The sequence below is a fragment of the Capronia coronata genome, assembly GCF_000585585.1.
Source record: "Capronia coronata CBS 617.96 chromosome Unknown acBCG-supercont1.6, whole genome shotgun sequence".
NCBI lineage: Eukaryota > Fungi > Ascomycota > Eurotiomycetes > Chaetothyriales > Herpotrichiellaceae > Capronia > Capronia coronata.
The window spans coordinates 1,816,014-1,841,305 of record NW_006912898.1 but is presented as its reverse complement, the minus strand read 5'-3'; the positions used below and the strand labels follow the sequence as shown (position 1 = coordinate 1,841,305).

Here is a 25,292-nt window from a genome sequence, read left to right as displayed (position 1 = left end):
GTGTGCTGCCAGCGATGCGCAACATGGAGGGTTTCCTGCCGTCAGTGATTGAGCCAGCTCAAGTGTGGTCGAGCACGTGTTTAGTCTGTCAGTCCATAATCAGAGACAATCTCTGGAGGCGACCATTCTTTGGTCTGTTCATCTGTTGCGAGAACAGGTGTTGATTGTTCTTGGCGGTTGCATGCTCCGCCGTATAATTTGCTCCACCGTAAAATATCCGCAGTCTCGATTCCCGTGTTTACGATTGAAGAGGATGGGATAGAAGCATGTGAGAATACTAAAGGACATAGGGACAGGCAGGTCGGACTACGTGGAGCAGGATCTGTGCATAATCTTGTATCATTATGACACTGCATTGATGTACAGCTCTTGGACACTCGTATCCTCTTCTATCGAGTCCAAGATGCGATCCAGCTCCTCTTCTTGTTCCGGTGTTAATTTCACCAGGGAGTCTTCGTTGGGAACGTATACGACTTCCGCCTTTTCTGCTCGTAGACCAAACTGATCTTGAAGTCTCCGTGCAACATCCATTACATCGGCAGGCGCGGTCTCCACAGACAGTCTGTTGTCCTCGAAGGAAATGTCAAGAGCACCAGCATCAATGGCTTCCTCCAAGATATCATCCACCCCGAGTTTGCCCTGCTCTTCGAACAAGATCCTGCCTTTCTTTTCAAACAAGAATGCCGTAGGAGTAGTCGTACCACCTGCTTTGTTGATTATATTACGGAGGTCTGAGATTGTCCTCTTCCTATTATCCGTCTGGCATTCAATCATGGCTGCGACTCCATGCGGCAGCATGCATTCGATCATGACGGTTTCGAGAGCCAGCCCGCTTGGAGACTTCCCCTGGCCCCTTGCGATGGCGTGTTCGATCGAGGCCTTGGAAAGCTGACCCTTTTTCGCATTGGCGATTGCGGAAGCCAGTCTCGAGTTGAAGGCGGGATCCGGGCCGCCAACTGTGCACACGTCAGTCATTCGCGGTGTTCATCCAGAAGCTGTTTTTGGTCTTGGGGGGCCATACGTCTAGAGGCAGTGATCACCTCATGAGACAACATCGTTTTCGCTTTGCTTTTCGCAGCATCGGCTTTTCCCTTGTCGTGTTTAATCTTGGACCATCTGTTATGCCCGGAGAGTCGGAGCGCAGAGCTCGACCAGAGCCTGGCCGGCGCCTGATAACTCCATAAGGAGATACCTGCCCTATGCAATTGACGCACACCCATGCAAGACAGCACCTGCGAATATCACAGTCTGATGCTGCAGAGAAAGAAAAGCGCAGCCAAACCGGCCGAGTGTAGCTTGTCCCGTCCCCACACGAATGCGCTACAAAGTGTTTTGATTGTCCGTACTACAAGGCTGAATGTTTCAGCCTTGTAGGATACAACGGCAGCTCATACTATTGGACATACTTCGTCGCGTCGAAACTAGTTGTGAGTAGCAGACCATGGCTGTACCGGGCCTGGCTTCACAAGCTTATGAAGTGCCAGTCGGCCTCCCGGGATTGGACGGAGACAAAAGAATACAGGACAGAGAGACGATGGCCGACCGAGCAGGACTCACAACTCAATACTAGTATAGTATTATTTCAAACTCTGGTAATACGTTTGCTGGAACTCGAAGGCTCCCGGCAGCGCTCACTGAAGACCGCTGGTCTTCACTTATATGTATGAGACGTTGCAATATCAACAGGGGATTCCCTCTTAAGAGGCACAGTGGCGGGACGTTATCGACAGATGGGTTGCAAAATCGATCCAGGAAAGGGAGATTGATGAAGGGTGATAGGAATGACAGGTCACGTATTGTCCTACCAGTGCTTGCGTGCAGAAAGAATGATTGCCAATTGCACGCATGGACATGATTTGGATTGTCTCGTTGGGTTGGGGCCAGACGGCAATGGAGATTCAGGGGGTAAGCAGCACCGCTCCAGGTTTTGGCATTCATAGGCACTAATAAGCTGACGTGGGGAACATCTGCCATGGCCGGCTCGGGGGACTGATAGATCCTGACGGGCCCAACAGCAAGATCCTAGCAGCCAAGGATATGATCTGCCGTGGTAAGTAGGCCTTTATCAAGTTCTCCAATCAGAAGATGCTGTAGTGCAAGTAATCCCCAGGAACCGGTCTCGTGTGCTGACAGGGTCTACTATACACCATGCAGAATGAGACCAGGATTGTTTCAGATCCTGCAATCATGGATGCAGCCCGCCGTCACAAAAAAGGGTTACACTCACATACCTGTTATTGCCGCTCATTTGTGCACAGTGCTGGTGGAGGCATGTCTATGCTCTCCCTTAGCACTTGGCAGCGGGCAATTCATCCAAGACTGTTGAATGATTGAGATTCGTCGGTTCATGGGTAGCAGATCACGGTTCTCCGCAAGCGGAATGACTGATAATGACCAGAGACCTAGTCCTTGTGCGCCCGGCTTGGCCATGTGTTCGAGATGCTTGTCTCGACCTCCACACGAAGGGAGAAGTATGGGAGCGAAAATGAACACTTGATTCTTGGCGACGTGTTGAATGATACAGTCATTCCTTCCAATATCAAGCAACTGGACCTATTCTCTTGAGACGGCATCGTATTTGTCGACGCGGTACATTTACCTAGAACATCTTCGCAATAACATAGACGAGCCATCTTGATTTGGTCTTGAGCGACACCCAGGGTTCAAGGATGGACATGATCGCAACCTCTCCGTAGTCATTATATCTCTTTCCAGCGCAGGTATACCGCGCAGAGCAAAATTCTGCATACGGTACCATGAACTCCCTCGCCGGGGTGCCAAAGAGTGTGGAGGAAGCGTGAGGCTCGAGCGGAATGAGGCAGTCTGCGATTGGTGCAGGGTGCGGCTGCTATGTCGCCTAGATCTCTCCAACGCCTGCCAAACAGTTAGCTACCGGGACTTCCACCGGGAGTGTTAATCATAGCGCATTGGTTGCGTTTCTCAATATCGAACAGACTGGAAAATCACCAATGATGGCCGTGGGACTGGGCGATGAGGCTGCGGCACTGCGAGGCTGATGTTGGACGACCGCACTTAGGGCGGCAGGTGTTTGGTCTTGGCGCTATCACGTCAGCGGGTCTTCTCAGTTTCAACGACAAGAATCTTTGTAGAAACCTCCCATACCGAGGACATGATGCTTTACCACTTCGCGCCCGTACGAGGCTTTTAGACGCCGGTCTAAGCTTGGTAAGTTCCCTGGGAAGAAGCAGAGAAGTACATCACCCATAACTGCGTGCTTCTGACTTGAAGCTCGTTTACTGTTTCGCAAATGCGCCTCAGTCTCGGTGGGCCTCAGATCGTGGCTTCTACGCACGTTCAGGATTGCCGTTGAATGACGGTCCGCCTCCGAGGTAGACACTTGCCACTGCGAGGCTTAGACAATGCTCTCCGAGACAGGCGCTGAGAGCACCTTTTCGTCCCTTAGCTCTATCGTCGCCTTGATCATACTGAGTCTACTTCAGATCTGTACGATTGGCAGGACAATGCTTCACCTTGAAATCCAGTACGCCCAATTACGAGGAGTGCTGCCTCGAACGATACAAATGGGCAGTGTTTGTGGAATATGACCAACATCGATTGTTTCTGTGATGAGACGGACAAGGAAGGTTGCCTCTGCGGCCCTACAAGGCAAACACAGTTGGCCGCAGACATCGTCACCACTTCTCTCTGTCATGCTCTGAACCAGCAACTGTTGGCCGCGGCGGCGAAACAACACCCCTTCCAGGAGCCTACGCCACAAATCTCACGTAGTCCTTGTTATCGAGGCGAGGGCAGGCGCGGCAAATGGAATGCTTCACGCTGCGCTCCAACACACCCAAGGATCCGCAGCTCCAAGCAGTGATACTCATGATACAGCAAGCACGCTCATGTCAACAACTTGCGTCTGAGAAATGACCTGTGACCTGTTGTGGATCCACCTTGAGATTTGTTGCATTGTTTTCATTACTCTGTGGATGTCCCTCCGCCACCCATGTCCATGGGAATGATGAAACTCCAGTGGATAGATGCAATGGGAAACACCTCATACTGGATGAGATCAAAGCCGTGAAAATGTCGAATCTGCGTGAGTACTGACTTGTTCTCGTGCTTCGGCGCACTGCCTCAGAAGGCTCATATGAGCGCCCAAGATTTACGAACAATTTCGAGTTACTGTTGAGACTTTTTGTGAGATAAAATGCCGGTCATCCCCTAATTCCAGACTCCATCCTTCCTATACTATCTTCGATTCTCAACTATCATCTTCATCATTGATCCTGCAGAACTAAGAGACAAAGTACAACCGGCGCCATGTGGTGAGTTTACGCGGTTTAAGATCTGTCTCGCTCCTGAGCTGACGTGTGGTAGCATCAAACAAACCTCTGATACATACTATGGACAGCTTGGGCACCATATCTCGGCCTTAGAGGTCCCAGACAGACATCCGGCAGAAGAAAGAGCTCATCAAGAAGTGGACACGCCTCAAGTGGTCGCACCGCGTTCAACTCCCACCCCTTTCATCCCATTCCATGTCTGCCCTACCGCGAGTTATCAAGTGTGGTATTGCCATCACTGTGGGAATGGGCCGATGAAAGTCAAGATCAACGACTACTGCTCCAATTGCCACAAAATGCGTTGCGGTTACTGCAGGGTCGAAAATGTAAAGAAGTGAGGGAGGCAAAGAGTGTGACGAGTGAGCCTTTGGGGTCTGATCTACTTCAAGCACACGTGCTCTTGCATGGCTAGGTGTCTACAAGAGGCCGAGGTATGACGATGGGGTTTGCGGATGGGTTTGTCGTTCTTTTGTCCCGCTAGCGTTGATTCATTGTATCCAGGGCACTGGTTGCCACTACTTTGACCAGATTGTTCCACATTATATGGTCTACACCCCTACTAGCAAACTTCCGAAATGAAGCATGCTACTACTATATGATATAAGATGTCCAAAACCTGTTTCGATTGACAGCTTGGGCTCCCGTTGGACACCTCGAGCGGCGAGTCGATGCAGATGTAGGATACTTGGCGAGAGTTATGCTACTCTACAAGGACTCTGCAGCCCACGCTCACCGCTGACAAACGTAGACATACACGATCATCAGATACAGGGTCTCTGTTTGATGATGATGATCAGTCGAAGCTATAACTGGAGCTGAAACGGGGCGCATGGGCATGGCATACAAGGCTGAGTATTGACTCCACCCGAGAATCTCTACTCCTGGCAACCCTTGGTCTAAGGTCACAAGATCACATATCTACGTCCTAGGGCCATGGATGCAATAGAGAGAGAGCGTCATTCTTTGCTCGTGGGGCAATACGGCATCTGCCGTGGGATTCAAAAGCCCCAAGAAGGATTGTTGGCTCGACTCTCAACCCCCCCTGGTTGGGATCGGAAGAGAGTCAGTCGAGAGAGGTAAATATCGGAGGACCTTACTGTGTCGATGCACCAGAAACTTTGCAGTAAGTATCAGACGCAAGACTGTCCTGCTTCGCCACCCGATATGATTACCCTGACTTGCTAGTGGTAAAGCCTTGTAGGCATTTTCCGTCTCGGGCGGCTATGCTACACTCTGAGGCCCAAGGCAGAATCTCATTTGAGGCAATTACCTTGTATACTATCAGCGTCGCATCCTGTGAAACGGAATAATTGAGCATCTGTTGAGTGAGACCACAGAGGCCAGTGTCATCTTCCAGGTTCTCAGCCTTGCAGGAAGAATGAAACACAGGCGGATATGTGGATTCTGCTTTGTGCCAAGTGCCAAAGTCACCTGTAGTAAGTGCTACATGTACACAACAGGATATGCGTGTAGCAATGCAAGATGACATGTGCCGAATCTTGTGAAAGTCTTTTGTGACGATGGTCAGGGATCTTTGTAGCAGGTATCACACTGGCAGTAGGACCAACAAAAAGGGGAGAATGCCTGCCGTGGGGGAGTTTTGTCTACGGGACCTGCCAAGCCTTGGGGAGAGAGGATCTTTTGTTTTGACCTCCACGCTTCAAAATCACTGCCTGAATCAACCCTGAACGAGGCAACCTCTCTCTCCTACTCTTATCACCCATCAGTACCTAGGTATTCAAACATAACGCGATGCTGTGCTTGCTCATCCAATCATCTCATCAATGATCGCTGTCACCGTTCCCGGGTGAATCGGCGTTGCAGGATCACTAGGCCCTGTCGTAATACGCAGGGCAGATTCGTGTGTCCTGTCAACGTGCACTCGAGGAACAATTGACCAGATTCCTCGGAGTGAAAGGCTATTCTGTGCTTGAGTTCCTTCTCTCCTGCAGCCCTGGGAGCAAAAGGACCGATTCGTGACATCCGAAGTCGACAACGTCCTGCAAGCCTGATAAATGGGCGGTCGGTGGGGGCTCCAGGGGTTGGCTACAAGGCCCACAGAACACAGGTACCTTTGTTCGCTGCCAATTGTGGCCTTGGCCTCCATTGGCGCTGAAGCCCACTGGAAGATATGCTGCCTGGTATATCGGATTTTTGTATTAGGCCAATCAAAATCCACCAATATTCATTCCATGGCCAATCATCAGCCGGGTGAGTCAAATACGCTGCGATCTGATTTAGTTTGAGACATCAAAGATATCTCTAGACCGGGCAAAAGAACTCTGAAATATTCAGCGCTTCACCTTCGCCTTGCGGGGCTTGTGCAGAGCCTAAGATGAGGCAACCACTACTGAATGTTCACCATGGTGGCGACAGAAAGGAAGAATGAGGAAGCTATACGGACGACAACATCGGAAACAGTGTCCTAGAATCCGAGTTCGCCTTGGGTCGTCCGCCGCCGAGTTAGAGATTGTCCAAGCCACAGTAAGCAAGAGGATGAATTGTCATATGTTGACAAGCAGTGAACAATGATTTCTTGCGTGTGGGTCCACATGTCAAGGTGGCAACTCGTTGGCCAGATATCACGACTCAAAAATACCTTCATGCATCCGATGGTTGCCCTGTGGAGGACTTGACCTTTTGGCAGCGGGCTTCTCTTTGGCATGATGACGGTCGCGTCTCGCGCGCTGATTCCCCTCTACCTGCCAATTGGGCGTTATCAAAAGTACCCCGAAAGCTTTCCTACAGTACCACTGGGTAAGTTGGTACCAAATCAGGTTTGTGGTCCTTCGAATCAGACAATCAGGCGGATTCTAGGTGGGCTATGGTTTGCAAGTCTCTGCACGAAGGCGGACCGTGTGAATGAGGGAATCCAGTCCAACGGCAGACCCATGGCTCCGAAAAAATGATTTAAACGCACTCCCACCCCTTTTCGTTCCCATATCCGATCACATTCCTTCAGCAGAACTCAAAAACTCGTTGTGGGCTTCTGATATTACTTGAAATCACATTTGGCTGTCAACAGACTGACCATATCTCCTACGGAATGCCGGAAAAGAAGAAGAGAGTTGGCCCTGTCAATGCCTGGCTATGCTGCCAGTGCAACGAGGCCAATCCGCTTGCCATTCACGCTGACTGTCCCAAGTGCGGCGGGAGAAAATGTCCGAGTTGTCGAGAGGTCCACCTCAGGCCGAGGAGCCCATCACGAAATGAAGACCGGCGTCCACCTCGCTAATGACTAGACATGTTGTTCTAGGTGGGTATCAGTGTCACTGCTTGTTAGATCTCATACTGACTGACCTTGTGGTAGTGCCTGGTTGAACATCACTGGGGAAGGAGTCACTCGGCAAGAGAGAAGAGTTGAAGTGCGCTTGTTGTGTCAGGCAGTACGGGGTCTAGAGCGGTGTTACCTTCCTACTGTGCAGATGATGATACACGCGTGAGTGGAGTGGGACTGGGAGTTCCATGACCGGGAGACGGGCTCTGGGAGAGGGTACGACTCTACCAATGGTGGGTTGGTCACTATGGCTGCAAGTTCACCTGGCATGCAAATTATGGCCATGTTGAGTTGTCACGTTTTATTCCAAAGCATGGTGGATTCCATGATGGACTTGTAAAGTTGTATTTTATACCGTCACTTCCTGGAGAGATCGCGCCTATCAATCTGAATCAAGACTGGGTTCTGTACTCGAACTCGACTACCTTATGTGCTACGTGCAAGATCTCCTCCAGAGAGGGTACGGGACAATACAATACCAGTATTGAGCTAGTACAGCTAAAGCAGTCACTGCCGCTGTTTTTAGCCACTATCCTCCTGATAACGTTATCGGAACCTTTTCTGGACCTCTCCCGTCTCCTTCATCATCACCTCCTGCCTTCGTTGATCCTTCCCAGCTCCATCGACGTGGTGGGTGTCGTACGGGTCCTGGAGAGGCTTCACCAACATCATCATCTTCCCTGCCAGAGCAAGACCTTCCCAATTGCAATGGTAAGTGATCCTCCGCCTTTCATCACTTCAATCTTGGCAAGCATACGACCGGACCACTGATGATTGAGCGTCTAATCTAGGTACTTCCACCCCTCCCATTCCCTGCCTTTCCATTCACCTGCGCACCGAGTACGGGCCTGTTAGTCTGGCAATCAGTCTCAATGGGACGCCCGTCAGCGCACTAAGTATGCCTACGCGATGCATCAGATCCCTGTCGGTCTGCAGCATTCCACGTGGCAGTTCGGGAGCCTCATCGACTAATCCTTGCCAGTGTGACGTCTTCGCATCTCTTATGGTCCTTCCATACTACAGCTGTTCCACTCTCAACCATAGGAGATTGATATTCTCTACAATTTGCAATATGTTGCCTCACTGGAAGTTTCTGCAGCTGGTGGAAAAGGCAGACAAGGCGAACACGGTGGCTAAGCAGCAGAGCACCACGCCTTTCTGCCCGAGTCCACTGTCTGATGGCAAACAGCTGTCAAGTGCGTTGCTTAGCCAGGGAGAATAAACCTTCTCCATCGGCGATCCCGACAGGACCAACAGGGGTATCGTGCTGCATCTTTGCACTCTTCTTCATTCGGCACGCATGAACGACAGCACTTCCGGGGTGATTTCAATTGAGAAAAGCAGATCTATATACTCCAACTTGACTCCACTCCCTTCCCCTTGCGCATGGGCGGCATCTGGGGATGGGGAGCGCTGTACCTTATGTGCTGATAGTCCCTTTGTTGACACGCAACAACAAACAGGCCTGGAATGGTGAGGTTGGAATACTGCATTGACTTGACTAATGGCCTACCTCGAATGATCACTGCGTCAATACCGGTTCCCCTTCCCATCAACCAACAATTCAAGCTCCGCGAATGGTCGGGTCACATTGGACTAGGAACTAAGGGTCAACGCCTCGACGGCTGTGTCGTAGGTCATGAGACCAGATACCAGGTGTCAGGGCTCATACCTTGATTATGCCTTGGCGGCGACGGTGCTGGCTCCACTCCCTCTCACAGCCACTCGTCTCAACGCCTGCTTGCCTCCAAAATCCCGTCTTTACTTTGGATGCTTTGAACGACAGACGATGCAGACTTTCTTTTGGAAAGCCTCGACGCCCCGCAGTGAGTACAGTCACCTATTGCTGTTTCTTCTACTTCTTGCACAGGTTATACGGACAAGCCTGATCTACGTCTACGTGGAGACCTACTCAGCTGTATCGCTTCTCGCTACTTTGCAACCATGAAAGCCGCTCCTTTTGCTTTCCCTGTCCCTGCATCTCTTCTAACACCGTCGCGAGGCTTGAAACTACCTGGAGCGCAGCATTACAATGGAGCATGTCAGCAAATATGACCTCTCTCCAGACCCGATGGTCGCTGCTGACCTCACAGATCAAATCTCCAAAACGCTCAAGGAGTTATGCCTATATTTCAAGACTAAAAGGATCGCCTGTTACTGTGTACGAGACACAAACCCTCTCCCTGCTTATGCATATAATATTCTAAATACTACTTGATTTCAATCTCTTTCTGCAAGCTCGCATGTCCCTCTGCCGATTTCGCGTCGGCAGTGCCCTGTCCACCGCATCATACACTCCGTTGTCTCAGAGTATCCAGGCCATGGATATCCCTGTCTTGGCTGATCGAGACATCTTGCTACTATCAATGTGTTCCCTGTCTGATCACAGTGGTGTATGTCAAAGCTTCAAGGAATTGGAGGTGACAAGTTAGGTAGGTTCTCAACCAAGGAGGTACTCAAACCGCATTTCTCCACAAGTGAGAAATGTTCCGTGGAAGCTGAAATTTGAATGGACAGCTCGTATAGGGGTTACCACGCCGGCGGGAGCAAGATGACCAACAAAGCTTCGACGGAAAGCCACTCGAAGTACCTCTTGGAGAACCTTGCAGGGTGTCTAGTACGATGGTACTTGGCTGCATTCAACAACAGTGAAGACCATACGGTTCCGCCTGGTGCTATCCGTAGATATGGGTTTAAGTTGGGTCTCGTATTTCCTCCCCGTTGTCCCTTGGACCCTCGTTTAGTTAGTTTTCCAACTAACAGCTATGGTACCATCCACGCTATACGAACGAGGAGTTATGTGCCCCGATAGCAGGGGTGCGTGGCCGCCAGAAGGGGAGATGAGCCTCTCGTTCCTTTTAGATCCCGGTCAATCCTCAATCCTCGTTCGCATGCCGGGGGTGGGGATGATGAATACGAGGAGACGGAAGCGGAGGACGACTAGCTTGACGAGGGAGGGGCAAGGGGGAAGGGAAGGGGAATACGAGAAATTTCTTCATAGTTTGATCGCTGGTCCTGGCATCTCTGTGGACCGACAAGGCCAATGGCACTCTTTGTCATTTGATCGCTGGTCCTGGTATCTCTGTCTCTGTAGACCGACGAGGCGAACGGGATAAGGGAACCTGGACGGATAGCATGTGTATTCAGGGCTGATCATTGTTGGTGATTCCACCCAGATGTAGGATATTTGGGGTAGACTGGACTTGGGAACTAGGTAGGTAGATTGTAAGTCGTAGTAGGAAGTACGTAGGTACTGCTTGCTGGGTATGTAGTCACGTAGTAGTGCCAACCGGTAAAGACCAACCTCGTCAACATGATTCGTCTATCAAAATGAAAGCCAATCAGACATGACCTTGACCCATGTTGGATGATATCTGAACTTCTTCTTGAACGTCCATTTCCATTTGCGTTTCCATTTCCACTTCTCACCCACATCTGCGCGGCATCTTAGAGTCTTCGTCTCCGTCTCATCGCTATTACAGAACCGGTGAGAGATCGTGGAATACCAGCAATACAGCTGTCGAATCAGAAACCGGTCGAAGACTCGACTGCTGGCCGTGACTTCTATTGAGTATCGAGCAACGAATGTCTTCTCTTCCTCGGTGTGCGCGAGAACACAGCCAACGAAATCCAGCAGTGATCGTAGACCCGGGCTTTCCTTTCCTCTCCTCGCAAAAAGACGTGCACTGACTGGAAGTTATGTAGGCTAAGGCGCCATATCATGGGCTGCACTGCTGTAGCGTGGACTCAAGACATCGTAGCTACCAGCTACTAGTCCCTAAAGTGACAAACAAGGCGATTGAAATGCAGCCCAGCCCCTACCTCGATGAGTCAAGCACCCTGGGATACGATACCCAGTGGTCTGTCGAACTCGAATTCAAGCGGTGCTACCGGGAAAGGTGTCAATCTCAAGCTAAAGAACGAGATATGCCGGCTGTTGGAGACAAAAAGACAGAAGACAAAAGACAAAAGGGGCCTTTTGACTCTTGAGGTACAGTATGGCTCGCTCGTACCGGACGGGCATGCGTGGGGGAAGGGAGTAAGTGAATAAGTGTATACCTCCAATCGACACCAGTCTCACGAAAGCAGGCCCCGAGTGTCCGACACTGCCGAGATGTCTGTCTTGACTCGCATGCAGACGCTCGGCCAAGTTGGTTGGAGTTGTAGAGTGGCAGTGTGTCCAATTTCAGGGTTCAAAGGCAAGCAAAACGGATCCCCCTGAGTCCTGACCGGAACACGACACCCAGAGCAGCCAGGAAAACCAGGAATCCGATCGGGTTTCTCATTGGGACCTGAAATCACTCACACGACCACGACCACGACCACGACCACGACCACGACCACGACCACGGTTCAACACCACTCGCGAACTTCCCACCCTCTGGCGCTGGTCTCCTTCCCTTTACGAGAGGCCGAACGACCTTCTCAGCCTTCGCAGCCGATTATGCAGGTCGATGTTGTCTGCTGTGTGCGGCCCCTGATGGAACAGTGCCAACTCGTTAGGCCCGTTTGTTCAAACTTCAGACAGACTGAGGAAGAGAAGACAAAGTATCTCGGACCTGGGTTGGTAGGGCAGATGTGGTAGGGGGAGAATGGAACGAATCAGTCCTTTCGTTCGATGTTCTCTAACTCGAGATCGTATGGGTCATCTGGTCCTTTCGCTCACCATACGAACTTGATTCTCTGCTCCCAAATATTGACTGCAAGATGATTTGACTCAAAACGTAACGCAAGTTACGGTCTTGCGACCATCGTTTGGTCTGTATCTTGGCAGAAGAATCGTCGAGTTCGCCGGGGTAGACCGATCCACCATGCGATGTGTCGTTGAGCCTTTGTGCCTGCTTCAGTCAGTACGGATAGCTCTAAGGAAGCGTTCAGCGCCGCGAGGAGGCGAATGTCTGGCCAAGAGAAGCATCCGCCGCAGCACAAATGGGCCGGAAGGATGATTATGTAGTCAGCTCATTCGTGGGATATAGTCGGGCAATGAGATAGCACAGTCCCGCCCCGACCTGTTTTATGGGCCATCGGATAAATAGGGCGACCAAGGAATAGAGAGCACAAGAAGAAAAAAACAAGAAATATCCGACTTAGGAGGCCGAGTGATTGGATTGATTGAGTGTATTGGACATAGACCATAACGAACAGACCCGGAAGTCCGGACCAAAGTTTGATCCATGATCCTACCTCATGCAATACCAGGCGGAGAATTCTGGCTTTTTCTGAGCATATATATAGCGGTTCCGAGTTTGATCAGACCCTCCATTTATCGCTGATTGGTCGTTAGTAACTCAGCACCCTTCCCTCTTGCCCTTCGTAGGCTTTGACCCAGGGACTTTGGCTCTGTTTATTTGCAGAGCTTTCATAATTCGACTTCAAGCACTTCGTTCGACTCCGTTCGATCAGACGACTCACTGACGCGCAAGCCAAGGTCCGAAGGAGAGACGAGCGACGTAAGCATCGACATTGAAACGGCAGTATCCGTCTTACTTCCTTTTCGTTGCTCTGGTTTTGGTCTCTGCCCCGCTAGCGCTAGCGACAGGAACTGTGGGCTTGAGCTGTTTGGTGTCCTGGCCGTTCAGGGCTTTCTTGTCTGAGGTCGACCCTCCATCCTTGGTCTCGCCCTCATCTTCCTCCTCATCTTCATCCGTTTCGTCGCCTCCCTGGCCAAACTCGTTGACGCGCGTGTAGTCCACCTTGTACGCCCACTTCTGGTAGAGCCAGACGAAGAAAATGACATCGTCACGCAGGGTCGCCAATCGATGCAGGAAGGGCATGCGGATGGTGAACGCGAACAGGTCGTCAATGAAGGTGTTGAGGAACTTGTAGAACAGCGTCCGACTGGGCATGTGCGCAACCGACTTCAAGCGGTAGTTGATGTACAAGCTGGGGACCATCATCAGAAATCCGTAGGCGTAAACGGACCCCACCAGCGTCTCGATCACAAAGCTGTACCAGGACTTGTGCGGCTCGTAGACCAGTGAGTACGCCGCATACGCGAGCAGCAGTGGCACGGCGATGATGTACAAATAACGGAAGGCGATCTGGTCATACTCTTGGGTCTGCTTTTCTTTCTTGGTCAACTTGTGCTTGTCCTCGAACACAACCACGTAAGGCAGGAATTTGAACCGCGAGTCCGGTCCAGGCTCACGGAGTCGCACGTTGACCATTTTGGTGATCTTCCACGCTTCCAAGACAATGCCGAACCCTTGACTGGCCAGGATCATCCACGATGTACCATCAGAGTTGTCCACCAGGTACAAGAAGATCACCGTCTGCATGAAGACATTGGCGAGAATTGTGCGAACCGACGTCCCCACGTTGTCTTTCTTCTTCCTCCAGTGCGAGATGTCGTTCTTGAATGCCAGTCCCTCGAAAACCATATGCAGAATACTGACGGCAAACGTCGTCCCGAGAAGGTACGCATTGGTGTCGAGAAGAACTTCTTTGAGCTTCTCAAACTCGCTTCCATCGCCACTGCCGGCCATTGGTCCTCCTTGTCCCGCTTGTTGCTGGGTCTGTTTCATGCCGTCATCGACACTGGCAAGAATAGAGTACTTCCAACCGGCCAAGTTATAGAGGCCGATGTTCAGCGGCACTTCCTTCACCGTGTCGTTGAGCTCGGTCATGTGTGACCTCAACTGCCAGAAAGTGTTCAGGAATATCACAGGATAGTACCATCCATTCATGCCCGAAGCGTCACGAGCGCCCGTCGGTTCAAGGACAATGTTTTTGCGCATGGCCGGATGCAGCTGGCGCCAATTCTGCACTCCCGTGCCAGGTACGACAGCCACGGTGAAGTTAGGATGGTAGAACGAGCCAATCTGGATCCCCTGAGGTTCTTCCGGTTCTGGTTCTGGGTCGTCGCTCTTGTCCAGTAAATTCTTCAGCTTGCGGACCTTCTTCTTTGGCAGATAGTGGTTCAGCGGTCTCTTGAAGTGAGTTGCCTTTGCCGGGTCATAATCCGCTGCGGTTGGGTCCAGTTCACTACCGGTCAATCCCACGAGGAAATGCGCCCAAAGAGTCCCGTTGTGCTGCACCTCGTCTGGAATCGCAATGTTGGTATGAATTTCCCTGTTTTCTGAGAAGTTGCCCATCTTGAACTCCTTTTCATCCACAACGAGGACATCCTTCGGCACCGATGACAGCGGAGGAAGCTCTGGTTGGGGTAAGACATATACCTGAAGGTCAATGACACTGTCGTCTGGCCAGATCGGAGCAATGTTGTAGGGTATTGCGGAATAGTTCGTCAAAGCTGTTGTATCGGCTCGCTCGTCGAAGTTCATACTCGCTTTTGGCGCAGCAACGCCGCCGCCGCCAGATGACGACTTGGAACCGAAGAACTGGTTGACGACAAACTGGGTGGCCATGAAGATGGCGATGCCCTGAACAATTGTCTGCATCATTGACTACAACCATTAGTACATGACCGTGGATGTTTTGTGGTTTTGTGTTCTCACCTTTCCTCCTTGCTCCTGCCGGGCGGCAGCAGGCGCGCCGCTACCCCTAGACTCCGGCATGATGGCTGCAGGAGACGTTGAGGTACGATTGAAGCGACAGTGTCAAACCTATTGGAATGGGAGGCAGGTTGGTGGGATGAAGTTTCAATGGTACAATGGTATCTCTGCTACTCCGTACTAGTACTAGCACGAGCGCAGTCTTGCACTCGGAGAATGATTGATCCGAGACCGAGGCCCTTGGCGGGACTGGCTGTAATTCCACGACAACACACCACCTAGATACCTACCATCTAGATATCACTGTACTGCCGTCTTATCTCTGGCAGACTTGGAGGCTGTGTCGATCTATGTCCGCTAAGAACTTGCACGTTACCAGGTTCGCACCCATCTCTGCGTCCAGGACTTGGCCCAGACCCAGTTCGATAACTCATCCACCGGCTGCCTTTTGAGACGCTCGGACAAAAGATCGAAGAAGCAGTGTCCACTTCGACCGGAGGCGATGGCTCCGAGTCCTTCGCTGTAATGGGTTCCCCCCAAAGAGATCAAGGACACAGATAAGGACGAGGTCTGCCTCTCAAGAAATTGTTTGAGGTCTATATTATGTCCCGTGGTTGACCCCCGGACACATTTTGCTTATGCCTCCCGTCGCACCGGCACAACAGAAATTGTCAGCCACTAAAGGAATCTCTAGGTACTTGTAGGAGGAAGAGATGTCCATCCGAGCAGACCCGACCCGTCACGTAGCCTCAGGTCTCTTTCAATGGATACAGTCTGGTGATTCTCGGCCTACGGGATGGAAGCCTCCTTCCCGTTCACCGGGACGAAGTCGTGCCGTGGACGTGTGGTAGGCCCACGCAATCATCGGAATTTAACTAAAGTCCGATGGCATTCTTGTTATATTTATATTTGTGCCCGACTCGCCTTGCTCACTCGGTTCCAACCTTTGAACTCTGAACACAAATGATACGGCGAACAGACCTAAGACCATCTTCCATTCAAGTTGTTCGAGCGTTCCCCATTGTTTCTTTGCGACCTCAATCCACGCCATTCTACTGTCCACCCAACTCATCCTCTCAAAGTCCTCGGCGTTCTCGTTTGTATACCAACTCCAGCATGTCGAACATAGCCGTGGTCATTCCAGCTGCCAAAGCGCCACTGGAGGTCAAGGAAGTCGAGGTTTACACACCCGGCCCACATGAATTCCTGGTCAAGAATGAAGTAATCTCGTTCATTCCGGTTGAGGCCAAGATCGCCAAATTGGCTTTGATCCCCATCCCATACCCGGCCATTCTTGGCCTATCCTATGGCGGTACAGTCGAAGCGACTGGACCGGAGGTCACCAACTTCGAAGTTGGTGACAAGGTAGCTGTGCAGAAGCGGTTTAGCCAAGTCGGCCCCCAATATGGTGCATACCAGAGATATGTCGTAGCCGGAGACGACACAGCCAGCAAGGTTCCTGCTGGCGTCGATCTCGTGGATGCGGCCACCTTGATCTCAAACCTGACCACCATTGTTGGACTGTTTGGGGTACGCTTGGGGCTGAACAGACCCAAGGTGGATGGGACAGCCGCCCCAGTCGGCAAGAAAGTTTTGATCTATGGCGGCAGCTCCAGCGTCGGCAGTCTTGCTGTACAATGGGTCTCGCAGGCTGGGTACGACGTCGTCACCACCACATCTCCCAAGCATAAAAGCTTCGTTTCCAAATTGGGCGCAGTACATGTCATTGACCATACCCAAGAACCGGGCGCTCTGGTCAAGGACCTCAAGGCGAGCGGCCCGTACGATTATGTCGTCGACACTATCAGCCTTCCTCAGACAGTCGCAATGAATGCGCAGGTTGTTGCCGCGCAAGGTGGTGGCAAAGTCTATGCGACACTGCCTCCCTTCGGTCCGGAAACGCTGCCAGAAGGAGTGATCCGCGAGTTTGCGTCGTGGCCAGAGGTCCTCCGAGAGGAAGACAAGACTGGTCTGGAAAAGTGGACATACGAGACATATTTTCCACAGGCTCTCGCAAAGGGAAGGCTCCTTCCACAGCCCGTGGAGAAAGTCAGTGGCGGTCTAACAAAGGGAGTGAACGACGCCCTCGATAAGCTACATAAGGGGGTCAGCGGGGTGAAATTGGTCGTCGACCCGTGGGAATGAAGGAGGCACAATCGACCCGACTTGAGGATTGCCAAACATGGTTCATGCTGATATCTCAGAATTGATAGCTTGCTATGTTTACCGTATGACATCTTCATACTCGTTGTGGACGTGATAGGAGTCCGAGGTGACCTACCTAAGTACCCGATCAGACGCAGCAGTAGGCGACATGTTGAAAAGAGTAGACATTAGATACCCAATTCTAAGGTTACTGCTATTTCGCTCAGCAGTCTTGCTCAATTCCACCGTTCAATTGTACTTGAAATAGCATGTGTAAGGTCGTTGCGAAATATTGTCTAGGTAGACAAGCCTCACCAAGAAGGAAACCTAGAGCCGAACAATCCATCCCCTCCGCTGAGCGGCGTAGCAATTGCCAAAAGTCATTCATAGGGAGGGGCGATCGGGAACGGCCCTAGCTGATGCCGGTCCATAAAGGCTTACTAAGAATATTGAAATGCGGAGCCACATCATGCCGAAAGGCGCCGGTGTACGGAGATCCTATTCCGGGCTCTGTGTACATTTACTATACATATATAAATGCTCACCAATGCTAGTACTCAACGAAAGGAAACAGATAATATACATGAAAAGGGACAGACAGAGAAGAGAGAACGTTGTGGTGAGACTAGCACAACCTTGAGCCTTTTCCTTTTCCTTTCCCTTTCCCAACAATGGAGCGCGTACTCGTCGTTGGCGCCACAGGCAACATTGGGGTTTCCGCCATCATCGCCGCCTTGCGCTCCAAGCGAGAAGTGCTGGCTCTCGTGCGCAACCAGGCCGCCACAGAAAAGCTGTACCGGCACGTCGGCACAAAGACCGGAATCACCACGGTCGAGGCCGATGCGACGAGTGAAGAGGGCGTGCAGAGTGTCGTTGACCGCGTCAGGGCCGGGAAATTGCCCTCATTCCAACATGTTTACGAGGCAGGTAAGAATGAAACCAGTTGGAACCTCCTTCGAGAGAAAGAGAAAGAGAGACAGCCCGACATTTGGGCGAGAAAGAAGTGTACCCACGGCAGCAAGCGATTCTCCTGGGGTTTCGCTTCTCGTCTCGATGGCGTCCGTAAGCAGTCTTCGCTGACAAAAGAAATGAGTATAGTTGGAGTCTGGAATCCCAAAAACCCCCTCTACACCGTCGATCTCACTTCCTATCGTGAGACCATGAAGATCAACGCCGAGTCTGCATTCTGTAAGTGAAACCAGTTACCAGGGTGGGTGTGGACTATTTGTGTATCTAGTCACGACGAACAGAACCTGGTATTGACTGTCTCTTTCTCTCTTTTCTGCAGCCGCTTACCGCGCAACAATCCCTTATCTCCTCGAACAAGGAAACCCGCATTCGACCTGGACCATGGTGACAGGCGGCGCGGGCAGGTCGGGGGTCGCTGGCGTCACGGCCGTGTCGCAGGGCGCTCTTTTCTCGCTGGCAGCGGTGGCCAGTCGCGAGCTGGACAAGACCAATGTCCGCTTCAACGAGGCCTATCTCGACTACCGTGTTGAATATGATGCCAACTGCGACGGCGAGGCCAATGCGTGGAAAATGAAGGCCTCGGATTATGCAAAGGTGTACGAAGCGATTCTGGCCGACGAACAAGTCAAAGGATGCAGGGTCACGGTCGAGTCTCCGAAGGACCTGGAGAAGCTTCGATATCAGAAAAAGTTGGCCCAGCTCAACACAGCCAACTCCTGGGGCCAGTGAAATGGGATGGGGTTTGAGACCACAGTGACGATTGGAAGTAGCTTTTCAACTCTTCTGACAGGACGATGAGATGGTTGGGTTCCGGCAAAAGTACCTTGTAAGTAGCACATCGAGACACGATGCGTTCCTTACATTTCTCTTCAGAATAGGAATTGATCTAAATACCAGGTAGTACCTACATACCTGCTAGTAAGTAGCCAGATCTGGATTTGGTCCAAGAGTAGAAGCCGCATCGTTCTAACAGGCCTAATTTGAAGGATCTCAGACGCTAGCTACGAGTACTTTAGTTAGCCTAAGAACTTCCGAGCCTCCCTAACTCACCCCTAAATCATGCCAAATTATAGCTGGCGATGACCCCGCCCCCGCGACCTCCAGGTAAATCCTAGGGCGGCGCTACCCCCGTTCTAAAATGGGGCAAGTTTCCTCTTGGCAGGAATGGAAGTTCAACTTGAACTTGAAGCTCTTGAAGGTGCTGAAGCGGTAGAATACCAGTACCAGACAACGCCACATCACACACTGATACAGCAACCGGGATTACGGCTTCATCTAGGAGTACAATGCTGGATGGACGATGAAAGCTGAGGCTTTGCCATGGCAAATGGAGGGTCTGCGCCCACACCGACGCCTCAGTTCCCTACGCACAATGCACCCAGGGTGTGGTTGATTACGTCGGGGGACTCTCCCGTCGGCATCTCAGTATCCCGCCAGGTTCTGGATCATGGGGACTATGTTGTTTCTGGCATCATACAATCCGAGTTCGAGAGCGATAGTCCCCGCGGTCAGCAATTCAAGCGGTTCCTATCCGAGGTGGTCAGGGAAAATGGATGGAAAGACCGAATGAAAATTGTTCCTCTGGACGTTAGGTATGCATTCCTCCCCTTCCCAGTGACCTATCACTCGACAAGCATGGCCAGTGCGATTCTGTATCTGAGGAAAAGGCCATTGCTGACGGGCGCAGAATTGTTGGCCAATGTCAAGCGGCCGTTGCAGAGGCCGTCCATGCCTTCAAGAAGATCGACATTTTGTTCTGCTGTTCAAGCGAGGCAGTGGTGGGCACGGTCGAGGAGCTCGCAGCAAACCAGCGAACTTTGACGCTTGTGCGGGACCAATTCGAGAAGAACTTCTTCGGCCCTATGAATATCATTAAGGCCGCCATCCCGGAGATGCGCTCCAAGATGAACGGCCACATAATCGTTCTTACGGGCATCCACGGCCACCTAGGTACACCTGGCCTGAGCATGTACTGTTCCTCGGGATGGGCGTTGGAAGGGTTCTGCGACAGCATTGCCTACGAGATTGCCCCATTCAACATCAAGTTGACCATTGTCCAGTCCAGCGTGGAGATCGGGATCCTGACCAACAAGCTCACGTCCGTGCCGCCGATGAAAGAATATTCACGAGAGTTCGGCCATACAGCCCCAATCTTTCGGGGCATCCTGGACGGCTTGCTCAACCGACTACCGGGAATACGCGCTCAATACCCACCACCACCAGACCAAGACATACGCTCCCCTTCTTCCGAAGCCGAGAGGCAAAGCGGTCCATATCTCCTGAGCTGTAACGAGGTGGTTAGTCTATATCCGCCGCTCAGCGATGCACATACGGAGAAACTGCTTGCAGAGACTGTTCATGCCTTGACCGCAATAGGTGGACACGAGAACCCTCCAGCCAGGCACATTGTGGGCGTCGAGGGCGTCGCCAGCGTCAAGGAGAAGCTGAAGACTGTGAGCGAGGAATTGGAGGAGTTTGCCGACACCAGTGCGTCGGCTGATATCGGCAGGCATGGTGCCAGCGCTCGACGGGCATCGACTCTCGTAGACATTGACCTCAAAGACATTGAAGGCGATGTCTTCGATGCTTCCCTGGGTTTACGTCCGACCTAGCTCTCCAATAACACGGGCTAATCGTCGAGGGTTCAATGTCTTTCGTGTCGTCTTTCACTGTCGCGCCGTTCGTGGGCTGCCCCATGGCGGGGTGGTCTAGGAGACCTGCTCCTCGATCGATCCCGCCGACGATGATCGCGATGCCTCTCGCGTGACGGCGACCTAGATCTTCTGGTCTTAAGTTGGTCGCGGGCGCTCGACGCCGGTGATCGATGTTTTCTTCGATGACGGTCAGTGCCGTGCCTTCTTCGGCGATCATCATCTCTCCGACGATCTCTGCTGCGGCTGCGGCTTCTACGCCTCTCACCACCGTGGCGTCTTGAGTATTCTCTGAGTGCATATTGCAACTCCTTATCTTGTCCGCTCGCAGTTTCTTCCAATCGTTCAATGGTCGGATCCATCTCTCTCAATGCTGTAGTCCCTGCAGGCCCACCGTATCCGATGCCGCGTGAGCCAGTGGTAGCATCCGCGTCTGTGGCCTCCTTCAAAACCTTGCCAACCTCGCGGTGGGCGCCTAATTCTTCCATGTTGGGGTTGTTCCTTGGTGCAACAGGCAACCCCAGGGCTCTCGCAAGTGCATCCTCTTCGGCCTCTTTGATTCGTTGGATCTCTTCTTTCCGCTCTCGTGCAGCCTTGGCCTCGGCATCTTCTTCGTTGTCTGCTTCATTACTGGTCTTTGCGTACCAGTTCAGATCGCGACCTTTCGCCCAGCGACCGACGGGCGCCATCAGAGAGTGCCCCAGATAATGTTCGCGATGGGAAGAGGCTTCTACGTCAGACCACTTGAAGTCGCCGCGGCCGCCGCGGGAGCCTTCCTTGCGTACTGTAGCCAGCAGATCCATGTTCGAGGTTGCTGAGGCTCGAGAAGAAGGGAACGATCAAGATCAAGCTCGCAGATCGTAGGGATGGATGAGCCCGCTCCGCGCCTCGATAGCGTGCTGCTGTGTAACACAATCTCTTTGTAGCCACGGGAAGAACAACAGTAATTTGGCAGACCTGTTCAGCACCCGTCAATGTGCAGGAAGCGGTCCGCAGAATCATGCATTGATCGGTGTATGACTGGGGAGCAAGGGGATGTTGTGGCGTCGCTGCAGGAAGAAGAAACGGCGGTTCTTAGTTGTAGACACAATAGTGGTCGCCTGCGGTTGTTTGGCGGGTGACCAACCTGGGGGAAATGGAGTTGATAGATAGTTGATATAATAAATGATCGATCAAGAATGAATTTGAGAGGTGAAATCGACGTCCCTTGCGACCTGCGCCGGCTGCGTCATTTGGCTTTGCTCCACCACATACCACCACCACCACCACCACCACCACCACCACCACCACCACGACAGCCACGTTTACGTACATCTCAATCCTCCACGATGCTCGCTTCTGGAGCTGTCATTGTTCGACTTGTCACTCATTCCTCATCACATTTGCGACGCAGCCCTGATCCTGACCATTCCAACCATCCAAGGGCCTCGTAGCGAGGAGACTTGACACCCCAGCTGTTCTCATGACATCCCATCATCTTCTTCAGGCCGAGCAACCTCCGGACGAGCTCAAACCCCTCTAGCCTACCCTCCGCGCTGTGCTCCCGACTGGAACATATCTCAAGAACGTAGCAGGACTGGTGGCATGACGTGAACCCTTTGACAAGCCGCCGGCTACTCGAGGCGCTGCCTTGACCGATCGATGCCCATTGAGCGAAGAGCCTGCCATACCACTTGGGGCATCATGGATATTGACTCGAGACCGTTTGAATCGGTGAACGTGGGACTGACGAATGTAGAAGCAGGGAAAGACAGGTTCACAAGCCATGGGATGTTCCATCCTCCTCCCATAGCCTATTGGAGAAACAATCTGACCGCTCTGTCCCAACGTTACAATCTATACTTTGTCGCAACGCGGAATTCCATCGTGGTCTACAAGCCCGAATTTCCTTTCCAGGAACTTCGGCGAATGCCATGCCTTGTCATACTGCCGACTCTTGCGAACCCGGAAGCTCAAGGCTATATTGACCCGCATTCGCCTCATGATATCGATCATCTAATGGTGGGAGATTTGGGAACGGAGGAAATCCTCCTGCTGGCAACAGATTCCGGCAATGTCACGGCTTATTACACCAAGTCGCTCGAGGCCGCCATAAACAGAGCACCGCCCCTGCGGCCGCATCCACGAAGCGACCATTTAGGAGTCAGGGCATTCTTTGCACAGTGGGTCTGTGAGTCCGCCTGGGGGCTCAGTATCCATACCCACGCGCGCATGATTGCAGTATCGGCAAACACTTCTTATCACGTCCAGAGCGGTGATCCTTGCTCCAAGGTCACCGTCTTCGCATTCGCGTTGACGCAAGAAGGGCAAACGGACGGGGATGACGACGATGACGATGCGATGGACGCAGGTTTCGAGGCCGGCGAACACTCCAGACAGCCCGATTGGCATGAGTGGGAAGGAAATGGTTCAGACGACTTCCTCCCTCCACGAGATAGGAACTACAAGATCACGTTAGGCGGCATTGATGGACACGATTACAATATTCCGAGCATCTCCTTTGTGAATACGGGCCAGGATCTAGAAGGCAAGTGGTTGTTGAGCACCGACATCGGAGGCATGATGAAGATGTGGCAGATCTGGCAGGGCAGGTGCATCAAGACGTGGGACCTGGCTGAGAGGAGAACTCGTTCAGCCTTCTTCAGAAGACCTGAAGGCGGCTGGCTTGTTGCTGCCCTGGATCCTCGTGCTTTCCGGCTAGCAGAGACGATGGACGAATTCTGCGGACATTCCAGAGCTCCCCAGTATCATGGACACGTTGGTGAGAGCTACGATATCACTCACATAGTCCGAGTCCGCACGCCGGGGCATAGCGCCACTTTTCCGCGGCTGGACGGGCATCCGGAAGAAGAGAGCGCCGATGAAGAGAACCTGGAGCCTTTGATCTCCTGGTCGGACATGGACCGCAGCGATGTCGAGGATGACGAAACCACGCTGAACGAGTTCTCCACCTTGGTTGGCCACCGCGATCCGACTGAGAGCTTTTCAGACACGTCCATCGATAATTCCGAGAGCGACGCAGCTAATGGGCCAACAGTGGCGGGGGAGGTTCCAACCGCAAGCCTGGAAGAAGGATCTGATCGTGACATGAGTTCTCCTACTACCGGTGAAGCAGAGTCATCCTCGACCGATATTGTGCAGCCTCAGGACTTCCCTTCCGATTTGGATGCTTCTGAGGGCGCCGAGAGTTCAAGTCACTCACACTCGGAGGCAGCAGGACAGAGTGAACCGGCTGGTCAATCCAGCTCTTTGCGTCCATCCAATGTCACCAGCCGGCATAGCCGCTATACCGATGATGATGCCTCAGGTGTAGATGTGGATTCGTCACTGCAAGGGCAAGCTTCTTGGACGGCACAACTCAAGCGCAATTCCAAGGCCAATGCTTGGGATGTTCGCAAGGTCCGCGCCGACACCACTCCCCCGCCCATACCTGTGCTGCACTGTAGCGCCTCGAATCTCAGGCTTATAATTGCACCGGAAGCAGACAGTGCCCACCTATTCTGTGCCAATATTCTCAAACAGGTTCTGCCACAAGAGATTGAACAGACGAGGCATGCGCACCTTGACAGGCTGAACATGATGCAGGCGATCCCGGAGTTGGGGGTTGTCATCATAGCTTCACAGCTTGGACGATGTGCTGTTTGCAGCCTTACCAAGAACCAAAAGTCTGGGACGCTAGGGTTGCGGGTCGATTGGACTCTGCCCACGCAGAAGCAAGAGGCACGAAGGCTTCGACCTTTCCTGCCGCTCCTGGGTATGGCGACTTCACCCATCCAAGGCCATTTGAAGAGCGAAGATGACACAGCCGGCTACCCGGATGATTCTCCGGTCGAATGGGGCTCAGACGGTGCTGTAGATGGCGTGCCAACGACGTTTGATCCTACAGTCATTGTCGTCCGCGAATGCGAAATCCCAGAAAGCGATCAGCATCATCAAAGGGCCGATCGCGAGACCGACCACGACAGTGATCATCAATTGAAAAGAAAGAGGCCGTCATATGACTCCGACACCGAGTCAGGCTCCAAGGTGAGCATAGAAACCAGCAGATGGGACACCCCTTCGAGCAGAGAATCATGGCAAACAACGGAGAGCAGCCGCAGGTACAGACTGATGCTTACTTATATGGATATGACTGTCTTGACTTATGAGATCTCACGAGGGGTAGAAAGGCATGATATTGATCAGGAAGAGACGTCGACATTGGACATGGTAGATTGAAGGTCTCGAACCAGGCGACCCGGGTCGAGGTCCTCGATATTCATGGGGATGAATGCGCAACTGCGCACCCACTGTAAAACAGTTACCTACCTAGGTAGAGTAGATCCACGCGATCCAGATCTGGCGCAGTACGTACATCGATCTATAGGCAGTTGTTTTAGTCTGGTTCGGCGTGATACTCGGCGCAGAAACTGGGGGAGGGGGGCAAATCACCTCCTATCTGTCAGAATGGGAGAAAGGAGATTGTAACGGCCGGTCAATTGCTGGG

At 52.2% G+C, this 25,292-nt stretch overlaps 8 protein-coding genes across 8 annotated transcripts; 5 read left to right on the top strand and 3 right to left on the bottom strand.

Annotated features, from left to right (window-relative positions):
- Nucleotides 1-342: 342 nt before the first annotated feature.
- A1O1_07330 (uncharacterized protein) lies at nt 343-1,220 on the bottom strand (the record flags this gene model as incomplete). Its single annotated transcript, XM_007728202.1, has 2 exons — nt 343-956; nt 1,022-1,220. The coding sequence occupies 2 exons, from the start codon at nt 1,218-1,220 to the stop codon at nt 343-345; spliced, it is 813 nt and encodes a 270-aa protein (XP_007726392.1).
- Nucleotides 1,221-7,356: 6,136 nt separating this feature from the next.
- On the top strand, nt 7,357-7,545 carry A1O1_07329 (uncharacterized protein; the record flags this gene model as incomplete). The annotated part of the gene is made up of 1 exon (XM_007728201.1): nt 7,357-7,545. One exon carries the CDS (start codon nt 7,357-7,359, stop codon nt 7,543-7,545), a length of 189 nt encoding a protein of 62 aa, XP_007726391.1.
- Nucleotides 7,546-13,070: 5,525 nt separating this feature from the next.
- A1O1_07328 (uncharacterized protein) lies at nt 13,071-15,104 on the bottom strand (the record flags this gene model as incomplete). Its single annotated transcript, XM_007728200.1, has 2 exons — nt 13,071-14,993; nt 15,045-15,104. 2 exons carry the CDS (start codon nt 15,102-15,104, stop codon nt 13,071-13,073), a joined length of 1,983 nt encoding a protein of 660 aa, XP_007726390.1.
- Nucleotides 15,105-16,157: 1,053 nt separating this feature from the next.
- Nucleotides 16,158-17,186, top strand: A1O1_07327 (uncharacterized protein; the record flags this gene model as incomplete). The annotated part of the gene is made up of 1 exon (XM_007728199.1): nt 16,158-17,186. One exon carries the CDS (start codon nt 16,158-16,160, stop codon nt 17,184-17,186), a length of 1,029 nt encoding a protein of 342 aa, XP_007726389.1.
- A 671-nt stretch (nt 17,187-17,857) lies between these two features.
- Nucleotides 17,858-18,884, top strand: A1O1_07326 (uncharacterized protein; the record flags this gene model as incomplete). Its single annotated transcript, XM_007728198.1, has 2 exons — nt 17,858-18,374; nt 18,475-18,884. 2 exons carry the CDS (start codon nt 17,858-17,860, stop codon nt 18,882-18,884), a joined length of 927 nt encoding a protein of 308 aa, XP_007726388.1.
- Nucleotides 18,885-19,475: 591 nt separating this feature from the next.
- A1O1_07325 (uncharacterized protein) lies at nt 19,476-20,767 on the top strand (the record flags this gene model as incomplete). Its single annotated transcript, XM_007728197.1, has 2 exons — nt 19,476-19,747; nt 19,843-20,767. The coding sequence occupies 2 exons, from the start codon at nt 19,476-19,478 to the stop codon at nt 20,765-20,767; spliced, it is 1,197 nt and encodes a 398-aa protein (XP_007726387.1).
- Nucleotides 20,768-20,799: 32 nt separating this feature from the next.
- A1O1_07324 (uncharacterized protein) lies at nt 20,800-21,609 on the bottom strand (the record flags this gene model as incomplete). The annotated part of the gene is made up of 1 exon (XM_007728196.1): nt 20,800-21,609. One exon carries the CDS (start codon nt 21,607-21,609, stop codon nt 20,800-20,802), a length of 810 nt encoding a protein of 269 aa, XP_007726386.1.
- An 880-nt stretch (nt 21,610-22,489) lies between these two features.
- Nucleotides 22,490-25,024, top strand: A1O1_07323 (uncharacterized protein; the record flags this gene model as incomplete). The annotated part of the gene is made up of 1 exon (XM_007728195.1): nt 22,490-25,024. One exon carries the CDS (start codon nt 22,490-22,492, stop codon nt 25,022-25,024), a length of 2,535 nt encoding a protein of 844 aa, XP_007726385.1.
- Between the last annotated feature and the right edge of the window lie 268 nt (nt 25,025-25,292).